This window comes from Hyperoodon ampullatus, assembly GCF_949752795.1.
Source record: "Hyperoodon ampullatus genome assembly, chromosome: 6".
Classification (NCBI taxonomy): domain Eukaryota; kingdom Metazoa; phylum Chordata; class Mammalia; order Artiodactyla; family Ziphiidae; genus Hyperoodon; species Hyperoodon ampullatus.
Genome location: NC_136919.1, coordinates 25,086,117 through 25,108,896, shown reverse-complemented (window position 1 = coordinate 25,108,896; position 22,780 = coordinate 25,086,117). Strand labels below are relative to the sequence as shown.

General features: G+C 47.2%; 1 protein-coding gene across 1 annotated transcript in view; it reads left to right on the top strand.

Moving 5' to 3' along the window:
• GABBR2 (gamma-aminobutyric acid type B receptor subunit 2) overlaps window positions 1–20,633 on the top strand; it is a gene marked incomplete at both ends in the record, with an annotated part of 366,518 nt that extends 345,885 nt beyond the window's left edge. The window contains 6 exons of the mRNA XM_079706435.1: window positions 8,758–8,868; window positions 11,140–11,364; window positions 13,190–13,372; window positions 13,770–13,899; window positions 17,689–17,806; window positions 20,468–20,633. Of these exons, the coding sequence (XP_079562561.1) occupies window positions 8,758–8,868; window positions 11,140–11,364; window positions 13,190–13,372; window positions 13,770–13,899; window positions 17,689–17,806; window positions 20,468–20,633 (933 nt within the window). The remainder of the gene's footprint in view (window positions 1–8,757; window positions 8,869–11,139; window positions 11,365–13,189; window positions 13,373–13,769; window positions 13,900–17,688; window positions 17,807–20,467) is intronic.
• Window positions 20,634–22,780: the final 2,147 nt, after the last annotated feature.

Genomic DNA, 22,780 nt, shown 5'->3' with positions numbered 1-22,780 from the left:
TTCACATGGCTTATCTTCCCACCATTCAGGTCCCAGACTAAATGTCACCACTTCAGAAGAGCCTTCCCAGACTACCTGATCTGAAGTAGGTCCTCTGGCTAGTGGCCCTCAGAGTGCCTTGTTGTTCTCTTTAGGGACACTTATCACCCCTCTACCCGTAGCTGTGCCGTATGGTCAACCTCCCGTGCCCTCCACTGGAATGCACGCTCCAAGAAGACAGGCATCCTACGGGTCTTATACACCCAGACCCCAGCATCAAGCACAGTGCACGGCACACAGCAGGCACATGAGAAATACTGATCAAGTGGATTCTGAATGAGCGAATGTAGGACAAATACAGTCGTGAAATGTAAGACAAATACAGTCATCCCTCAGTTATTCAGGCTTACATTAACTATACTGTAAATTAACTCATAGGCTCATTTGCAGATGGGAAACTGAAGTCAACAAAAGGGCGAGGACTTGCCCAAGGTCACCCAGTAAGTCTATAACAGGACCCAGCCCTTTGACCTTTCAGGCCTCAATGTTTCAAGCCATGCCCGGACCCTTGCTGGTCCATTTGTGGAGCCTGACAAAGCCGGATGTTTGTAGGGGCCACTGACCTACACTCTGAGTAGTTGCATCATGCAGAGGGGCTCTCAGGCCAGCTGCTCCCCTTTCGCTGCACAGATTGGGGAGGCTTTCCCGGGCAGCGTCTGCCTGCCTCCTGCTGAGCAGCAGCTAGACCAGGAGTCAGGTGTGAGTGCTTGCAGCCTCCGGCCATTGCAGACAGTTTGATTTCATGCGGCACCAAAGGATAGCCTTTGCAGAGCTCCGGGGGCTTCAGGGAGGCCTCTATTGACTGTTTAGCAATTAAGTCATTCCTCCCATGAGCAGCACCTCACAATTTACAGAGCAGGTATTATACCCACTGTCTCCTTGGAATATGAAGCAGGGCAGGTTGGGGGATGCATGTGGTGAGGAAGGAATGAACACTGGTCTGGGAATCAAATGAATCTCAGCTCTGATGCTAGCTGGAGATTTAGGGCAAGTTACTTAACTTCCCTGTGCCTCAGTTTCCTCATCTGTAAAATGAGGTTAACACCTTGATAGATTCTTTTTTTTTCTCAGTTTTGGCTGCATTGGGTCTTTGTTGCTGCATGCAGGCTTTCTCTAGTTGCGGCGAGCGGGGGCTACTCTTCGTCGCGGTGTGCAGGCTTCCCATTGTGGTGGCTTCCCTAATTGTGAAGCATGGGCTCTAGGCGTGCAGGCTTCAGTAGTTGCAACACGTGGGCTCAGTAGTTGTGGCTCTCAGGCTGTAGAGCGCAGGCTCAGTAGTTGTGGCGCATGGGCCTAGTTGCTCCACGGCATGTGGGATCTTCCTGGACCAGGGCTTGAACCCGTGTCACCTGCACTGGCAGGCGGATTCTTAACCACTGTGCCACCTGGGAAGTCCAACCTTGTTAGATTCTTATGAAGCTTCAACAAGATAACGTGTGTAGAGCTCACAGCTTTGCAACTAGCACATTATTGTCACTCATGACAAGGCAGCTCTTGGTGTTCTTAGGGTGGCTGTTATTTGCTGAGGCCAGCCCATTCCCCCTCTGAGGTCATCTCTCATGGAGCCATCCTGATCTTACTAGGATGGAAGACCCATGAGGACAGGGCTCTTGTCAGCCCTGGTTATTGCTGCCTTCCCCATGCCCAGAACAGTACCTGGCAGATGGTAGTGCTTGATAGTTATGGAATGAATGAATGAATGAATGAATGATTACTTAGGTAACTGCCCAAGTGAGCAACAAATAAGGAAGGAAAATAAAGAAGAGAAAAAAGCAAGCTGAAAGTTCTTGTAAGCCAGTTATCCAGGGCAAGGGAAACATTCTTAGGCCAGTGGAAATGCTGTAGTCCATAAGTGCACAGAGAACTGGGCCTAAAATCCTGGCTCAGGCCCTGACGTCACATCCCGGCGTGGCATCTGCAGGGGTCAGTGCCCTGTGCTCACTGGCGCCGGGCTGTGTGGCCAGCCCACACTGGGAACAGAGGGGGTGCCACGGCCAGGTACAGCCCGGGCCCTCTGGCCCCTCCTTCCCCAGTAGCTCCCCACGCCTCCCCCCTACTCTGCTTCACCTGCTGCCCTGGGAGGAGGGGACGGGGTGGTGGTCCTCCAAGGTGCCTGAAGTCTGGCCTCATTTAAGGCCAGTGAGTGCCTTCTAGAGTAGCACAGAATGCTGCTGACGGCTTTGACACTTGCAGCCCCACCGAGCCACAGAAGCAGCTGTGTCCCCAGCAGAGGGTGATCCACAGCTGCCGGGTGGACCCTCCACACGGTTCTTTGGTGCCCTCTAGTGGTGCTCTGGTGCACGACAATGACACCAAGTAAGGGCTCAGGTTCCCTGCCCTCTCCCGTTGCGTGGTCAGGCATCTCTCCCCATGTGTGTGACTGCTCAGAGCACTCTGAACTCCAGTCCCAGGCACAATGGATCATACAAGAAAAGGTATGGCTCTTACAGTTTGCTTTGAGATTCAATGCAGGGCTTATTTGACTTTATTCAGACTCCCCATCCCCCAGCCTCATGAGTACATAAACTTCATCACTCATAAAACCACCCGAATCACTGCCACTGATCTGTGTCCAGTGTTCACAGCCCTGGGGCTGCGTGAAAGTGACGTTGATGACTGGGAGGTTTTTATGGCTTATTTCTGGATCAGGGCCTGTGTACTGGGAGATGGAGTAGAAGCATCTCTGCTCACCCTTGGGATCGTGACTTCTCTGAACTCTGGGCAGGCCCTTGTTTTTTTGCTGCCCTTCCACCTTAAGCTTAATGAGATAAATGTGGTACTGAAAGACCAGATGTAAGGACTGGGATTTCAGGATTCGAAGAGGTCAGAGCAGACCAGGACGGAGGGCGTGAGGAGGAGGGGGCTACGGATGAGGTAAAAGGGAATCAGGCTGGAACGTCAGCTGCAGAAGCGAGAAGACAGAGCTAGCAGCAGTTCCACGAAAACCACCTGTGGGGTCTTAATCAACCGTAAGGAACATATGAATCACCAATGAAAGGTAGTTATTTAGAAAGGCAAGGAGATCTGGAGCAAGGGTGCTTAGTACCACCTGAAGTGTTGAGCTCAATTCTAGGTTTTCAGATCAATAGTAAACTCGAGCAGTTCAGGAGGACCAGGTCGACTTGTGGGGAGGTGATATGTACCTTCACTGCAGATCTTCCCCTCATGAGGAAGAGTGTGCGGACTTAAGGAGAGAATTTGACACCACTCTGAGGAGCCCCGGAGGAAAGACGGGGATCAATGGTGGACATATAAGAGGAGGTTCTGGTTCAATAAAAGAAAAACTGTGCAACCATCTCACCAAGAGTGGGAGGGAGGGGACTCTGTCACTGGAGGTATATAAGCCAGGCAATCATTGTTAGCTTCCCATGAATAGAGTTTTCATTACATTGAACAATGGGGTATGACAGAATCAGTCCTCTCTAGAGAGAGAATCTAAGACTTAGTTCATCATAAATGACTGCCTCTCATTGTAGAACAACAGACACTATCATCATTAATGGGTCTGCTGTTCGCGCATGGCCGTAATGGGCCTGTGCTACTGCATTCTGAGGTCTGCTTAGTTGTCAGACATTGGAGAAAACCAAGTTACGCCACTAAGTCACTGTTGACCTTGGGACCAAGTCCTTTCTCAGTCTCCTCAATTACACAATGAAAGGACATCAGAAAACCCCCACCACTCTTAAAATCCAGCTCAGCTCCTGGGTCAGTAGCAGTGGAGGGGAAATCTCTAGCCCTGGCAACTCTGACTATGGTTCCTGGGGATCACCTTTCCCTGGGGTGTCTCTCACAAGTACCCACTGCCACCACTGCACAGGGCCCTGTAGCACTCCAGCCTGTGTGTGTACTCAACGATCATGGAACCAAAGAGGCTAACCTAAGGCTTTCTGTGGCTTGGGACAAAGAAAGGGAAATCAAGCCTGAGAGAGCATGCAACTGGATGATCTAGTTATAAAATGGCCTGAGCCCTCCGGCTCCACCCCTCCCAGCTCCTCCTGTATCCATATGGGAGCACCATCTTTCCCCAACTCACAGGTACCCAGGCAATGGCATGCCTTAAAGGTCAGGCCTAGTGAGCAGGGCTAAGAGAAATAGGGTTTCCATCCCCCATGTGCTTAAGGCCTGCCTTTCACATCCCTGGATCCTACCAATGTGCCCCTTCTTCCTAGTGACTGACCCTGGGCATGCCTACCCCTTACCCTCAGGAGTGTGGCTTTACCCTGGGCCTTAAGAGGCAACATCCAGAACCCTCAGGAGTGTGGCTTTACCCTGGGTCTTAAGAGGCAACATCCAGAACATAGTTCTTTGATGAGATACCCTCAGTGGGATCTGTGCTAAAGACAGATTTGCAAGAACATCTTCAACTTAGTAAATTTGTTGTTGGTAGTATATGGATGTAGCAATTTTGAAACTACTTTGTGTCTATTATAGAATTGAGAAAATGAGTGATGTTGTCAGAAACCAGGGATCTCACTGTAAGAGAATAAAGATGCAAATATGGAATGGGGGAGAGCAAGCAAGAACATTGTGGTGTTGGATTTTATTTATATCTATAGATAGATGATAAAGAGATAGAATGATGGTAGATGGATGGGTAGATAGATAGGTAAAGGGGCCTAGAAGTAATGATACCCTAGGAACAGTGAGCACATCAGTGCCCAGATCTCGGTTTCTAAATACTGTTCTCTGCTACAAAGAACCAGGACTCCTCAGAGAAATGGCTGATTCCAAAACTAGGGCAAGGAAAATACAAGGAGAGCCTGGAACCTCTTGTGCCAAGTAGAAAAGTGCTCAAAAAAATTATGGGGACATGTTGAAAAAACACAGGAGACAGCATGAAGGGGTTTCCTACTAGCCAGATCTGGAAAATTTTGAACAAAATGAATAATAGTAGTAATGGATTATAAGACACAGAATCTAAAAGGATCCCATAAGTCTATACTGATATACATAAATGAGTGGGAGGAAAGATCTTGTTTACAATATATTGCCAAGTATTTAAATGGAATGTTAGAGTTAGAAAATCACCATTTCGCAGCCACCAAAGTAATATGACTCAGATAGGAATCATCAATGGAAGCTGCAACCACTGAGTTAATGTTTGTGGGGGAACAGGATACCCACACAGTCTCAAAGTATCTCCCACAGATTATTTATTAATTACAAGAGGGAAATGGTACCTTTGAAGTGGAGAGATCTGGCTGACATCACCTCAACCAGATGATCAAAAACATCACCAATAATGGGACAAAGTGCCATCAAATGCCCCTGACGTGAAACACTGAGGAGGTGAGAACATCACTTACATAGAATTCCTGCCGAGAATACATAACCTGAATTCACTCATGAAAACACATTCAGACAAACCCAAACTGAAGGACATTCTACAAAATAAATGACCTGAAATATCAATGACATAACAGACTGAAGTAGGCTGAGGTCTTTTTTTTTTTTTATTGAAGTGTAGTTGATTTACCATGTTATGCCCATCTCTGCTGTGCAGCAAAGTGACTCAGTTACACACACATACACATGCATTCTTTTTCATATTCTTTTCCGTTGTGGTTTATCCCAGGAGATTGGATATAGTTCCTTGTGCTATACAGTAGGACCTTGTTCTTATCCATTCTAAATGTCATAGTTTGCATCTACCAACCCCAAACTCCTAGTCCATCCCTCTCCCTCCCTCCCTTCCCCTTGGCAACCCCAAGTCTGATCTCTATGTCTGTGTGTCTGTTTCTGTTTCATAGATGTTCATTTGTGTCATATTTTAGATCCCACATATAAGTGATATCATGTGGTATTTGTCTTTCCCTTTCTGTCTTCACTTAGTATGATAATCTCTAGTTGCATCCATGTTGCTGCAAATGGCACTATTTCGTTCTTTTTTATGGCTGAGTAGTATTCCATTGTATATATGTACCACATCTTTATCCATTCATCTGTCGATGGACATTTAGAATGTTTCCATGTTTTGCCTATTGTAAATAGTGCTGCTATGAACATAGGGGTGCATGTATCTTTTTGAATTATAGTTTTGTCTGGGTATATGCCCAGGAGTGGGACTGCTGGATCATATGGTAATTCTAGTTTTAGTTTTCTGAGGAACCTCCATACTCTTTTCCATAGTGGCTGCACCAACTGACATTGCCACAAGCAGTGTAGGAGGGTTCGCTTTTCTCCACACCCTCTCCAGCATATGTTATTTGTAGACTTTTTTTAAAAATCTTTGGCTGCGTTGGGTCTTCGTTGCTGCACGTGGGCTTTCTCTAGTTGCAGTGAGTGGGAGCTATGCTTTGTTGCAGTGCGCAGGCTTCTCGTTGCAGTGGCTTCTCTTGTTGCAGAGCACAGGCTCTAGGCGTACGGGCTTAGTTGCTCTGAGGCATGTGGGATCTTCCCGGACCAGGCTCAAACCCGTGTTCCCTGCATTGGCAGGCAGATTCTTAACCACTGCGCCACCAGGGAAGCCCCTAGACATTTTAGTGATGGCCATTCTGATCGGTGTGAGGTGGTACCTCACTGTAGTTTTGATTTGCATTTCTCTAATAATTAGTGATGTTGAGCATCTTTTCACGTGCCTATTGGCCATCTGTATGTTTTCTTTGGTAAGTGTCTGTTTAGGTCTTCTGCCCATTTTTGGATAGGTTTTTTTTTGTTGTTGAGTTGTATGAGCTGTTTGTATATTTTGGAGATTAAGCCCTTGTCGGTCACATCATTTGCAAATACCTTCTCCCAGTCCATAGGTTGTCTTTTTGGTACCCCCATCCCCACCCAGCAGCGTGCAGGATCTTGGTTCTCTGACCAGGGATTGAACCCACGTCCCTTGCAGTGGAAGCACGGAGTCTTAACCACTGGACCACCACAGAAGTCCCTGTCTTTTCGGGGGTTTTTTGTTTGTTGTGTTTTTTTAAATTTATTTATTTATTTATTTTTGGCTCCATTGGGTCTTCATTGCTGCGCACAGGCTTTCTCTAGTTGCGGCGAGCAGGGGTACTCTTGTTGCGGCGCGCAGGCCTCTCATTGCAGTGGCTTCTCTTGTTGCAGAGCATGGGCTCTAGGCGCGCGGGCTTCAGTAGTTGTGGCTCACCGGCTCTAGAGTGCAGGCTCAGTAGTTGTGGCACACGGGCTTAGTTGTTCCGCAGCATGTGGGATCTTCCCAGACCAGGGCTCAAACCCATGTCCCCTGCATTGGCAGGTGGATTCTTAACCACTGCACCACCAGGGAAATCCCTCTTTTCGTTTTTTTAATGGTTTCCTTTGCTATGCAAAAGCTTTTGAGTTTAATTAGGTCCCATTTGTTTATTTTTATTTCTACTGCTTTGGGAGACTGACCTAAGAAAACAACTGGTATGATTTATGTCAGAGAATGTTTTGTCTGTGTTCTCTTCTAGGAGGTTTATGGTGTCATGTCTAATGTTTAAATCTTAAGCCATTTTGAGTTTTTTGTGTGTGCATGGTGTGAGGGTGTGTTCTAACTTTATTGATTTACATGTGGCTGTCCAACTTTCACAGCACCACTTGCTGAAGAGACTTTTTCCCACTTTATATTTTTGCCTCCTTTGTCAAAGATTAATTGACTGTAGGTGTGTGGGTTTATTTCTGGGCTTGCTGAGGTCTTGAGATTGAAGGAGGAAGGGCTGATTCCAAGGCTGACTACAGACATGATAAGTAAATGCAACACATGGTCCTGGATTGGGTCCTTAAAGGACATTATTGGGCCAATTAGCAACATTAAAAAATAGGTAGTGTATTAGATAATATAATACTGTATCAATGTTAAATTTCCTGAATTTGGTAGGTATATGTGGTTATATAAGAGAATATCCTGTTCTTAGGAAAAACATGCTAGATATTTAGGGGTGAAGAAGGGCCAGGATGTCTGCAACTTACTCTCAAATAGTTCATTAAAAAAAATATACCTACAGTATATATTTTTTCATTCCCTTGTTGTCTTTTTCTCCTCTTGCCACCATCTGGCTGATTGCCTCCTGGAGTTTCTCAGTTCAAATTCCTGAGAGAGAGAACGGTGCTTGGGTTGGATCCTCTCCACCACCCCTCTCTGGGCAGAGCACTTTGCACTAGGAAACCTCATAGGTCCCTGACAAGCCTCGGATTGCCTACCTAAGGTCAGGTGCCCACCCCTTGTCCAATCAGTTCTGGCCCAGAGTGCATCATGTGGTACATAACACAGCTGCCACCACTGCCACCACTGCTCCCTCCATGGAGGTGGTGGGCAAGAAGATCTCCTTCCTTAAAGGGGTTTGGCAGGCCCCGTGCTTGGTCTAGCCAGTAGATACTATCTCCCAACTACCTGAGTTAATTCCAGAGAAGGCCTCCACACCTAACTTTGTGCTTCATTCTCACCCTTACTCTTTTAACAAATGTTATAGAAAGATGCCTGCTCTAGGCCAGGTCTTGTGCTAGGTACTAGGGGCACAGAAGTGACCCAGTCCCTACTCCTGAGCTCTGACTCAAGCTGGAAATGCATGAAGAACTCAGATAATGGAAGGTCAGAGCTGAATCACGACCAACAAACAGAAGGCAGTCAACGCTGGTTGAGGCCTGAGTCCCATGGAACACAGAGATGGGGTCCAAAAGGCCTCCTGGATGGTAGCACTGGCTGTGGCTCATGGGAGGGAAAAGGGCTATGAAACAGGGACCTGGCTGCTGGGAGGGTGCCCAGTGCCATCCCTGGGTTTCTGTTTTCTCTTCGCACAGCCGGACCCGGCAGGACGGGACATCTCCATCCGCCCTCTCCTAGAGCACTGTGAGAACACCCACATGACCATCTGGCTTGGCATCGTCTATGCCTATAAGGGGCTTCTCATGGTAGGTGCAGAGCGGGAGGCAGAGTGGGGGAAATGCTTCTCTGTCAGAGCTCTCTCTCCTAAGCGCCTCCGTCAACATAAAAATAAACAGAGCCCCCAGGACTAAGCACTTGCTCTTTGCCAGTCTCAGTGCCTGGCACGTGTCATTTCAATCCCACAACAATCACATGAAATAGGTACAAATAATGTCCCCATTTCACTGTGAGTGTGCCTCCCAGCTGCCACTGTCCTGCTCCCTGACAGCAGTCTGTTGGTACCCAGCACACATTCACATCCTGTGGGAGATGAGTGGAGTCATCTCCATTTGGAGATGGGGGAAATCAGGCTCAGGCAAGTTAAATGATTTGCCAAAGGCCGCCTGGTAACCTCCAACTTCCAAACCCAATACTCTTTCCATTCCATTCATCTGTTATACAAAGATCACATACCAAGCCCACCTCACACAACTGTGGAATTTCAAAGTTATGAAGGACTTGAAAGGGTAGTCCCACCGACCTTATTCTGGGTTGACCCTTGAATCTTCTCTCCACATCCTGTGCAAACCATGCCTGCACCTGCACCCTCCTCAGATCCTTCCACAGTGAAGTGAAGCCGCGATCGGCCTCTGTGGCAGAGAGGAGGCACACAGAGCCCCTGTGAGAGAGCAGGCGTCTGGAGCACCCATCCAGCCCTGACGCACATTGCCAAGGGACCCCAGGCAGGCCATTTGGCCTTGCCTAGCCTCTGCTTCTTTCCCTCCAGGATGTGGAAAGCCACACCCAGCTGTGGGATTGAAGGCACCACACACAAAGGAACCAGCACGAAGCAAGCTTTCAACAGCGTGATTTCCATCCCTCACTCAGTATCTGCTTCCTGGGCTTCTGGTTCCTATTTTAACTGGAATTAAAAAAAATAATAAATCAGTCTGTGAGATAACACACTTAAAGGAGAGAAAAACTATGGTTGTAAAAAATACCAATTACAAAATAATTATTAACTTACTCTTATAATGGATATAACAGTTTACAAAATGCTTTCACATCCATCCTCTCATTTCATCCGGACAGAAGCCCTGTGAGATAGTGTAGGCCCTTGGGATGATGTTACATGGTTCGTGCAGGTGTTGGATGCCCCAGACTTCAGAGATAAGGCCAGAGGGAAAGGAAGCCTTTGTAGGACAGCCTCCTGGAGGGGCTGGACCATAGCCGAAGCTCCTGCAGCAGTCAGCAGCTGTGGTCAGCTCTCCCTCCTGCCCACACCACCATTCTACCCAGCATTCCATCTGCACTTTCTCTGCAGCCTGCCCTCCCCTCAGACAACACATGATAGCTAAACCCTCAACACCCTACTTTACATCACATTTGACTTCTACCCTATTCATTTCTGTTGGAAATGTATTGGTTAGGAGTAGAGCTGCAAGTGACAGAAAACCCACAATAATAGTAGTTTTTTAAAAAGATAATTGCCTTCTCAGGTAAGCAAAAGGGCTGGTGTGGAGGCTATTAGAATCTGAGCTCCTTGCATCTTGTCTTCCTCATCTTCATCATACAGCTTCCACATCATGGTCTAAGATGACTTTATGGTCTAAGATGGCTGCTCAAGCTCCAGCCATCACATTCCACTCCATCTGCTAGGAACATGGAAGAGGAACAGCCTTCTCCTCTAAAGACACTTCCCAGAACTTGTACACACCACTTCCACCTACATGGCATTGTCTAGAACCCAGTCATATGCCACACCTAGCTTCAAGAACGGCTAGGAAATGTAGTCTCTCTACTCTGGGTGGCTCTGTGCATTGGGGGTCCCAGACACAGGGGCTCTGCCTGGTTTAACAGAAAAAAAGACTAGCCTTAACTTCTAGAGACACAGTCGACTGTTGCCACCATATTGCTCTGTGGCCTTGGGCAAGCCCCTTCCTCTCTTCTGGGCCTTCAGGTTCTCTGTAGAGGGAGGGCATGTGGTTGAGACTGTGTCTGAAGTTCTTTCCCACTGTGGCCTCCTGTGGGTCTGTGTGTGAACCAGTGGTGGAGGTGAAGGAGGACCAGACAGTGTAACACCCCAGTCTGCATTTCTTTGGGAGGACTCAACCCAGGGCCACAAGTGGAGACAGATTGTGGAGACAGATTATCCAGAAGACCTAGCCAGCAGCAAACCCCCAGCCTCCCTCCCCCCAAGCCCCCACTTCAGAATAGCGGGGAGTAACAGAATAACCCTCAGTTCAGTAGCTTCTCAGAGCAGGAGTGTATGCCGCCATCTGGTAATGACCGTCTCCCTTTTCTGTTCACCGTTCCAGTTGTTCGGTTGTTTCTTAGCCTGGGAGACCCGAAACGTCAGCATCCCCGCACTCAATGACAGCAAGTACATTGGGATGAGCGTCTACAACGTGGGGATCATGTGCATCATCGGGGCTGCTGTCTCCTTCCTGACCCGGGACCAGCCTAACGTACAGTTCTGCATTGTGGCCCTGGTCATCATCTTCTGCAGCACCATCACCCTCTGCCTGGTGTTTGTGCCAAAGGTACGGGGCAGGTGCAGGCAATCCCCCCACCCTCACCACCCTGGCGTCTGGCCTCTGACTCCATCACAAGGGCTTTGCTGTGTTTCTCTCACTTTCTACAAGTTTTATACACTTTTTTTTTTAATGATGAACACAATTCACATCACAGAAAGTTTGGAAAATGCAGAAAAGCAAAAAAAACAGATTTTTCAGAAATCTCACATAGTCCTGCCACTCGAAAATAATCACTGTTAATGTTTTGGTTTGGTTTTTTACTGTTAATATTTTTGATGTGTTTCCTTCCAGCCTCTTTTTTAATGGTTTAGGGCACTGATGCTTTTTCAGATATAGCTGTAATTATAGCACATTTTGCAATTTGCCTTTTTAACTTAACTTTTGCCCTTTGTATCTTCCCACATTCATAACCATTGTTGAGGGGATGTTCCATAATTTACTCAACCACTTGATCCCTTACTGGTGAGCATTACAGTTGTTTCCAGATTTTTTATATTATAAATGAACTTTTTTTTCTACATAATACATTTTCCTTGTTTCCGATTATTCCCTTAAGGTAGAGTCACAGAAGTAGTATTAGTGGGTCAAAAGGAATAACCATCTTTAACAACCACGTATGTTTTTCATTCGTCTGAAGGGCTGACCTGAGAGATATTTTCCAAACATTATCCACCCAGCAGTGGGCAGGTGAATCAGAGGCCTTGACCCCTGCAGTAGGCTGATCCATGTAGAGGAAAACCTGACCTTGGTGGGTCTCAAGAGTAAAAGAAGCAGCAGGAAACAGAGGTAGTTGAGAAGTCATTGACCCAAGTTAGGGAGTGTCTGCCTTAGAGAAAGGGGAGAGGAGAGATCGCTGGGGGTCCCATGGCTCCTCTAGCCTCCTGGGTGCCCAGTCAGTCCCTAAGCAGTGTCAGTTCTGCTCTAGAACACCTCTGGCATACACTCCCTCCTTTAGTTGTCAACACTTTTCCAGGCTCCAGGCTCACACCACAGCTTCTCTGCCTGCATTCTGACTTCCTCTCCACCCTGTAAAAGATGCCAGATGATTCTAAGCCCAGCTCTGACAGGGACACTCTGCTTTGTCACCCTTCATAGCTCCTCATTGCCTTCCTGGCTCCAGGATCAAGTCCCCGACGCTGGGCTGGCTTTCACGACCACTGGATCTCCTTGTCTCCCCCAGAGAACTCTGTCCACCATTCAACTGCCCTTCTCTATAAGTGCCCTGAGCCCTAGGCCTCCCTGCATTTGCATATGCCATTTCTTCCCCCTGGACTTCCTTTACCCTCACCATCCTTCCAGACCCTCCACAGACTCCAGCCCAGGCCCAGAGCACCGTGGTGAGCACTCTGCCCTGGATGCCTCTGGCCTGGTAAAGATCCTTCCTCCATCCCTGCCCCTCACCTCTGAACCATAGGTCCTGGTGGACAGAGGCCGTGGCCATGGTTCTAACAAGCACAAGCCTTCACTTTCCTCCCATTGTCTTCACAGCTGTCACCTACAGCTATTTATTTTCTACGTGGAGCTAGGCCTAAGGGGCCCTGGGTGGCCTCTGCAGGATAGCTGGGATGTTGGTGGAATCAGGATCAGGAGACCAGACATCTAGTGGCAAAGAAGAAAACCGAGACTCTGCAAGGGGAAGGGGGCTGCCCAAGGGCACACACAAACGAGGGACAGAAACAAGTCTGAGCCCAGGGCTCCAGACTCCCAGCCTGTGTCGTTCCTGGGGCCCCATGTTGCCTCGAGCGCAGGACCCGCTGGAAGCAGGCAGCTGGATGGGCATGGGAGGAAGGGCCCCAGGGTCCTCTTTTCAGCACCACCTTTGTCCTTTCAGCTCATCACTCTGAGAACAAACCCAGATGCAGCAACTCAGAACAGACGATTCCAGTTCACTCAGAATCAGAAGAAAGAAGATTCTAAAACCTCCACCTCAGTCACCAGCGTGAACCAAGCAAGCACATCCCGCCTAGAGGGCCTGCAGTCAGAAAACCATCGCCTGCGAATGAAGATCACAGAGGTACCGCCCACTGCACTGGTCGCCAGGGCCCCATCCTCCCATTTGAGTCCCTCTGCCCTGTGCAGGGATTTTCCGGGCTGCCACTCCCCACCACGTCCCCTCTAGAGCATCCCCACATCATGGCTGTGCAGTCCCATCTACCGTCGTTATGGCTCCAAGAACCAGGAGGAACATGAACTAGACAGAGATGGTTTGCCAGAATCTGACAGGAGTTTATTACCCACCTGGCCCAGGCTCTGGGGTCCATTAACGCCCGATTCAAGACATCCTCAGAAAGAAAGGAGTTCTTAAAGATTTGTGATTATACTAGTGAGTTGGGAAAACTCAGTTTTCCACCTGGGGCCAGGGCAGGGGCTGGGCCGGGGCCTCTGACTCAGCTGGAGCCTTTGTTTTCTAGCTGGACAAAGACTTGGAAGAGGTCACCATGCAGCTGCAGGACACACCAGAAAAGACCACCTACATTAAACAGAACCACTACCAAGAACTCAACGACATCCTCAACCTGGGGAACTTCACTGAGAGCACAGGTAAGAGGAGGTGGGACCCCTGGGTATGAGACACCAGCTGTCCATTTTACAGATGAAGAAACTGAGGCTCAGAGAGGGGGGTGGGGCAGGTCTGAAGTCACACAAGCTTAGCTGGAGTATCTGGAACCCACGTCTTCTGAGCGCAGTTCAGTGTTTGTTTGGAGCCCCACCTGGGGATCCACCTATGCACGGGGCTTCTTTTTCTCAGTCCCTTGGGCTCCAGTTCCATGTGTACCCCACATGGCCAGCATTCCCAGCGTTCTGACTGGGGGCACATTGTTCTTAGTGAATAATGTACTCATACTTCTTCCAACATTTCACAGTTTCAAACACACCTCATCAACGTACAGGAAAGGAATGGTCAGTAAGATGACATGACGTTCGATCCCACCAACCACCTGGGAAATAACACAGTCCGTTTTCTGCCTACATTTAGGCAAAATTTAAAAAAGATTACCAGTGTTGATAAGAGCGTATGGAAATGGACACTCTCCTGCAATGTTTTGGAAGTCGGTCTGGCACTCTCCAAATATCTGATGTTAAGCCTCTTGACTAGCAATTCCCCTAGTGGGAGGCTTCCCCTTGGAAATAACCCCACAGGGTCAAAGGTGTAGACACATAGTGCTTATCATAACACTACTTGTAGGCGAGAAAAGCTGGAATTAACTTACATGTTCGTCAGTTGGAGTGGTTTCATGAATTGTGATACAGCAAAACAAGGCATATAATAGTTATTAAAAAGTGAGGTGCATCTCTTTGTACAGATATGGAAAGATCTCTAAATGAGAAAAGCAGTATGAAGACAAGCATTATGATACACACAATATGCACACACATGTATGTGTATATGTGTGTGTGTGTGTAAGTGCATTTTTTAAAAGGTCTGGTAGAACAAACACCAGATTGTTAACAGTATCCACCTGTGGGAAAGGGACAATATGTGTGGAGAGTGGGTGAGAAGGGATTCTTTTATGTTTCATTTTATATACTTTTCTACTGTTTGCATCTTATCATTAGCATATATTCATTAATTTTATAAAATTTGTTTAAATCAATGAAAAATCTTTAGTTTCTTTTATTCTTATTACAAAAGAATTATTATATAATTCTTATATTAGATGTTGATTGTTTAAAAATGTCTAGATTCAGATAAGTAACAAGGAAACTGAAAGAATAAAAATTATTCCTGATTATTTTAGTATCTAGTAAAGGTGGGCATTTCAAATTAGTGGAGAAAAATGAATTATTCAATAAATTTCATTGGGATAAATGGGTAGCCATCTGGAAAAGAATAAAGTTAGATCCTTACCTCACAACTTACACAAAAATAAATTCCAGATGGATAAAAGATTTAAATATAAAAAGTGAAAACCATGAATGTACTAGAAGAAACCATAGGAGAATTTCTTTTGTAATCTCAGCAGGAGGGAAACCTTTTCAGTTTGATGCAAAACAGAGAAACCATTAAAAAAAAGTTGATTAATTTAAATACAAAAGAAATTTTGTTAACAATGTGAAAGCCATCATAAGTACAGTCAAAAAATCGAACAACAAACTAAGCCAAAAAATATTATCTCAGGTAATAAGCTTATTCCCTTATATAAAAAGAAATTATATGTAATTGTATACGAAGTATATATAACTATATACAGACTAATAAGAAAAAGTCCAACAAACCAAAAGAAAAATGGGCAAAAGAGAGTTCTCATTAAAGGAAATACAAGTGGTTCTTATGTTTATGAAAAGATGCTCAGCCTCCCTCCTAATTAAAGGAATGCAAATTAATTTGCACTGAAGTACCATTTTTACCTATAAGACTAACAAAGATCAGAGATCAAAAAGTTGCTGAGAGTGGGAGGCAACAGGTGGCGAAACATTGTTGCCTGAAATAGAAATTGTTATGACCCAGCAACTCCAATTTGGGAATTTATCTTAAGGATATACAGTCAACTCTCATTACTCACGGTAATCGTGTTCTACAAAGTCCCTGTGAACCGTGAATTCCTAGGGGAGACACAGGGTTAGGTTCCTGCAAGCCTCTCCCAGGTGGACATTTTCATCAACTGATCAATACATAATTTTGTTTTATGTGTGTTTCTACTGGAAGACACCTTGTTTAATATACATTGTTGATTCATTAACACTGAACTCATAGCCAACAGCACTGTAACTCATATCTGAACGACACATCTAACACACATTTTCTCCATCTGGCACATCACAGCTTAGAACAATGGATAGCACTTCAGCACTAGGCTTGGGAGCCATTTTAAACAGCGAAAGCACCAACACAACGCACAAAAATGTGAAAAACGTAGTACTTCATAGACCACAATAAGGATGCTTATTTATGAGAGGTAAAACAAGAAGGCAGAGCCTTGTTCAACCTCAGCTGGGAGAGCAACTCAGATTTCTGATGCTGTGTGTGTGTTACTGAATGACAGTGAAAGCACCACGAGTATTGACTCTGGGGTTACAAATAAACTTTAGCAAGTAGGCGAGTTCATAAACACAGAATCTATGAATGAAGAGGATTGACTGTATTCACATGGATGCAAAATGACACACATATAAGGTTGCCCTAACCCTAACCCTGCAGCAGAAAAAGAAAACACCCATACTTTTTTTTTTTTATATTAATTTATTTATTTTTGGCTGTGTTGGGTCTTAGTTGTTGCGCATGGGCTTTCTCTAGTTGCGGTGAGTGGGGGTACTCTTCATTGTGGTGCACAGGCTTCTCGTTGCAGTGGCTTCTCTTGTTGTGGAGCATGGGCTCTAGGCACGCGGGCTTCAGTAGTAGTGGCTCGAGGGCTCTAGAGCGCAGGCTCGGTAGTTGTGGCGCACGGGCTTAGCTGCTCTGCGGCATGTGGGATTCCTGGACCAGGGCTTGAACCCATGTCCCCTGCATTGGCAGGCAGATTCTTAACCACTGTGCCACCAGGGAAGCCCAACACCCATACTCTTTTCCAAACCAAATGAATCCAGATCTCTTAGGTGGGGGCCATGTTTTTATATTTCATATTTCTTTAGTTCTCTCCAGGTGGTTCTGAAGCACAAAGATGGTTGAGAGCATCATGTTTTGTGGCTACACAGTATTTCTGTGAACGGAGGCCCCATACGTACATATTAGTATGAAACTAATCCATTATTACCTGACAATTCGGGTTAGTTTCAACTTTCTGATATTGTAAACAATGTGGATTTGAACATCTTGTGTATATTTTCACAAACATTCTTAATTATTTCTTTGGGATAGTTCCTGAAAGTGGAAATTCTGGGTAAAAGACATACTTTTTTATAGTGTTTGATGCTTATTGACAGTACCTCCCAGAAAGATTATGCCAGTTTATACTCCCACCAGCAGTTTACTATTATTATTCTTTTCAGACTTAGCAATCTTATGGAAAATATACCTTGGAGTTCTTTTTTTTCTTTGTCATTATATTCCTAATGCACCCGTGAAAAGGACCTTCATATTTGAACCTCTCATTTCTAAGTTATGTTGCCTACGTTGGCCGACTCGATTCCCTTTTTTTCTTGGAGAAAGGGAGATCCCACGGCACACCATCCACATCCCCAGCACGCCACTTCCATCCCTGAACAGGGGCTTCTTGGCTCCCTGCCTTGGTCTCAGGAGAGCGGCTCAGGGACCATGGCTTAGAGAACACAAAGGGAAGATGGGCTCTTTTGCATTCTCTCTCCTTGGGCAGTATCCTAAAAATGACTGCATTGTTGATTTTTAAAAATTAAGTTAACAGAATTATTGCAGTATTGTTGTTTTGCATTCAGATGGGGGAAAGGCCACTTTAAAAAACCACCTCGATCAAAATCCCCAGCTACAGTGGAACACGACAGAGCCCTCTCGAACATGCAAAGATCCTATAGAAGATATAAACTCCCCAGAACAGTAAGTACCTTCTCCTTCACAATTACTGCCCAAGACTACATTCCTCCTACACAAGAGTTTACATTGGGCACCGTGTTTTCACATGCATTACTTTATTTGAACTCTACAGTAATCTCATGATGCAGGTCAAATTACACTGCTTATTTTACACATAAGAAGACTAATATTCAAAGAGGGGAGGTGACTTGCCAAAGCTTACCAGTTGCTAAATGCAGGAGATGATAGGATTTGAACTTGGGTCTCTCCAACATCAAATCCCATGTTCTCTGCCTTTGTTACATATAAAATGAATACATTTACTTAACACCAATTTACTGAGACCTACTATGTATCAAGCACAGCACTGAAGAAAACAGACAAAAACCCTTCCCTTCATGGAGTTTACATTCTATCTGGGAAGACAATAACTTAACAAAAAAGCAAAACCTAGTATGTTAAATGATAGGTGCTTTGGAGAAAAACTAAGCAGGGAAGGAGTTAGGGAGTATAATTTTACACAGGGAGGTCAGAGCAAACTTGGTGAGGTGACATCTAAGCAAGCTTTGTTCATCTCCAGTAGCTTTGTCCCCACTGGCAATTTTTAGTTCCTCCCAGTTTACGGCGGATTAGAAGCAGCAATTAGAAATGTCAACTCTGAAACTTGTTCCCTGGGAAGTGACAAGGGGAGAGGAACCAGCAAAGGGAGCCCAATCACCAACTGCAGTGTCATTTGGGGCCATTTAGTCTTAGAGCTAGTAGCCTCTCAACCCAGTTAGCTCCAGGGCCTCGCAGCTGACAGTCCAGTATAATTACTGATGGTTACATGGCATTCATCAGTGGTCTACCTATTAGTTCCCTGCAGTACAGTGCAAGCACCTTGAGGGTAAGGTTTAAGTCCTTCCTATGTCCCTTGGACTGAACACAGCTTTCAGCACTGAGTAGGTTTTTGACAATGAATTAATGAAAAGGCAAACAGGATCCCAGCAGACAGCAGAATGTGTGGCTCTGACAACCACAAACAGATGCCCACCCTGCCCGGGATGCTCAGACAGAACACCCTTTCCCAGGTCAAGTTCATTCTTCAGCTCCCCATTTTCCTGGACTCTGCCAACACCAATGACATTACACAAGCTCAACTTTAATTTCCAAATGAAGTCTCCAACACACTAATCTCTCATGAGCACCTGGGACGGGTCTCTTGGGAGAAGCCCTTCTGGCCAGCAGGTCCTTAGGGAGTGGGGGCAGCACTGCATCTGTCCCCACCCATCTCAGAACCCCACCAAGGCATACACCCCAGGGCGCACACTGGTGGGCTGAGGCAGCCTCTGTGAGTTGATTTGCCACCCCACAAAGCACTGTGGTTCAACAGAAGAAGCAAGAGTCACACCTTGCCCAGTTCTGGTTGCTTCTGTTGAGCCAGTTACACAAACTCTGTACCCTTCTCTCATCTTTATAATGGGAACAGCAGTGCTGCTTTTGCCTATTGGGTTTTGTGAAGGTCTGGGGTTTTTCCCACCTGAGTGGCCAGGCCTGGGGGACACAAGGAGGCCTAAGAGTTCAGGGAATGCAAACTTCCCAGATGCAGTGGGAAACTGCACGAAACACAGCCGAGCAGGGGAGCAGTGGCCTGGGCACATCCGCCAAAGCAGCCGTCACAACAAATAAGGTGATTTACTCTCCCGCCTGCTGGTCGTGAGGACTGATGAGAAGGCAAGCGGAAGGGTGTGGCGGTGAGCAGGTAGTCAGAAGGCTGCTCCCTTTTCACTCCGCTCCTCCATCAGTCCTGTTTACCCAGCCCCTGACTCAGCCCGGCCTCAGATTTTTTTCTGGCTGCCTTTCTGGGAATTTACCAGAAATTCCATGTTCTGGGGGCATAGAGAAGGAAGGAGCTCACTCTCTGAGGGGGTTAGCACAAAAACGATGACATTTAAACTGGATCTTAAAGGGAAAGCAGTCATCAGATGGGAAAGCAGAGGACGAGCTATGTAGGCCGGGGAACCAGCATGTGCAGAGGCATGGAAGATTGCCCACAAGCAGGGTTTTAGGGGAAACTAGCCACCAGAGGGTAAGGTTTTCGGGGAGAGGGGGTAGAAGGTTCACCTGGAGAATCTGACAAGAGGCAGATCTTGGGGGGCCCTGAATGCCCCATCCCAGTGTTGGAGAGAAAACGCTAGTCACCAAAGAAGCCAAAAGACCAGGAAGGAACCTTTTGGAATTGGCCCAGCAAGAGGGACTGAGGTCCTGGACAAGAGACAGTGGCAGAGAAGCCAATAAGGAAGAACAGAGCAGCTGAGAAGCCTTTCAGGGATGGAACCCAAAGCCAAGGCCATTCGGGGACTGGCAAGAGTAGTGAATGAGAGCTGTCTGGGTTTGCAGCAAAGCCCTGTTCAAAGGGCAAGGCCTTATTCTTAAAAATCACTGGAAGCTCAAGAAGCCTGCCTCCTCCTTGCTGCCGTTGCTCTGGTTATTCCCGAGGCAGCAGCTGGCACAGGCAGGCCTGCATTAAACACCTGCCAGATGGATGAGTGGTTAGATGACAGGATGGACAGATCTTGGATTCAGAGAGAAGTTAGCTTCTTAGCACCACCATCAGCTTCTTAGCCAAAGCGACTCCAAGGGCCTTCCTGGTGAGCAGCCCACTAGCCTTCACTAACACCCCCCTTCCTTCTCTCCCTGCCACAGCATCCAGCGCCGGCTGTCCCTCCAGCTCCCCATCCTCCACCACGCCTACCTCCCGTCCATTGGAGGCGTGGACGCCAGCTGTGTCAGCCCCTGCGTCAGCCCCACCGCCAGCCCCCGCCACAGACACGTGCCACCCTCCTTCCGAGTTATGGTCTCGGGCCTGTGAGGGCGGGAGGCCTGGGGCTGGGGCCTCCCCCGCGACGGAACCACACGGAGCAGAGGCATCTGCTACAGGAACCCTGTCAGCTCTGGCCGCGGAGAAGCTGGCGCCACGGCTGACCTTGCGGGACTGCTCGGATGGCACGGAGTGCACAGGATGGGGGGCACTTGGCACCTGACCTCGCGCCTTATTTGTGAAGTTTTCATCCTTTCACAAAGAAGAGGAATGAAAATGACTTCTTCCTTAATGTCCGCAAAGGAGGAGGAGCTAGGATATTTGAAACTTGGCAAAAAAAAAAATCCTAGACAAGGAGAAAGTCACTAGAACTCCAGCTAGAAGTCACTGAGTGGCCCTGAGCAGCCTTGAGAAGAGGCGAGGGGCTTCTGGAGAAACAGCCTCTGCCTCTGCACACATGCCACCGGCTGTGACCCCCCAGGCCAGCCCTTCTCCCATCTGGAGAAGGAGGTGGGCAGGGCAGCCAGGCTCCCAGCTGCCAGTCCAGCCAACCCCAGCCTTCCTGGAACAGGGAGTCTACAGGGAGGGCAGCCGGGCACAGCTCTGCGGGCCGAGGGCTGGGGTGCCGGAGCAGGCTGACTCGCATGCCTCCCGGTGGGACCTTACTCTCTGATAAATGCCACACAGTAATACAATAACACCCGTTCCGGGACCGTGGGGATTTAGGGCACGTCACTGCAGATACGCTCTGCAGCATTCACCCACAGTCGGCCATGCACCCACCACGTCAGCCATGTCCTTGTGTTCGTATCAGGTGTTCCCCATAATAAGGGGGGCACCCGAGCTAATCATAGAATGTCTGTTCCCAGCAAACACGATAAAGAAAGATTGTGCACTTTAACCTCTCTCATCAGGGCCCAAGGGCTGGCTGGGGTTTTGTTTTGTTTTTTTTCCACTGACTTTGTTTCTGACCAAAGTGAATCGGGGGCATCTGCTAGAAGATATCCCTGTAGTCGCGGGGAGAGAGTTGCTAGCTGAGGGCTTCCCTTAACTTCCAGAAGGCAGCCTTCATTGGGACAAGCCAGCAAGCTCTGCCCTTGGGGGTCCCAGGGGTGATCAATCAGCACACTGATTCTCATTCATAAGATCACTCTTCCCTTTTAAACGAACCCCAAAGAGCACTGGCCTGGGAGTCACAAAGACCTGGGTTCAAGCCCTTGTTCCACTGCTAACTCCCTCCATGACCTTGCGCAAGTCACTTGTGTCTCTCTGAGCCTCAGTTTCCCCTCTCTAACAAATTGGGGTTGAAATAACACCTGTCCTGCCCTACCTCACAGGGTCACTCTGAAGATCAAAACTTGATCTCATGCAGGAAAGCTTCATACCAAACAGTGAAGCGGCCCTGACCCATGAGGTATCAGGATGACCATGACCTTCAGCCCTCAGGACAGACAGGGCTGTGGCCCAGAGAAGCTCCCAGCACAGCCCTCTACCAGTATCCACCTGGCTGGAGAGAGGTGGATCCCGATGATTTCTGTGACATTCCTGGGACAGGTTCATTTGCTAAAGAAAGGCCTGAATGACAATGTCCCGGACGTCTGCACAACTGAGCAGTCGCTTGACTCCCTAAAGAAACCTAATGGCAGCTTCAACAGGCAGGCAATAATCTCTTCCCAGACCACTCAAGTCAGGAATACAGTGTTGTCACCACCAGGGTTTGACAAAAGGGCCCATGGGAATCTTACCATCACCAACATTTCAAAACACCCTATTTCACGTAGCATAGAGTTCCCCCCCACCCAAAGAGAGGTTATGGAGGTACTGTAGCTTTTAGGGGAAAAAAAAATGTTAACACATCACAGGTCAAGTTGAAGTCACTGTCTGTTTAGGCACTACAAATCGGTGTTGTCACTCACTGTGTATTACAGTATTTACTTGCTTTCTTGATTTCACCAAACCAGATTTAATTTAAAGGACCACATCAATTTTTCAAAGGGAAAGAAACAATTCATTGTACATAATGTATACACACACACAAAAACAATACCTGTAGAAATATTAATCCAGCATAGCAGGAAAGAAAAAAAGAAACAAAAGTACGGACAGTCGGAGGTGAGTGTGTGCATCTGTGACCCACTGTGACTCCTGAGCGTGCACAGTCTTCTAGGTTAACCCACACAGTACATTCTCTGTCTTAA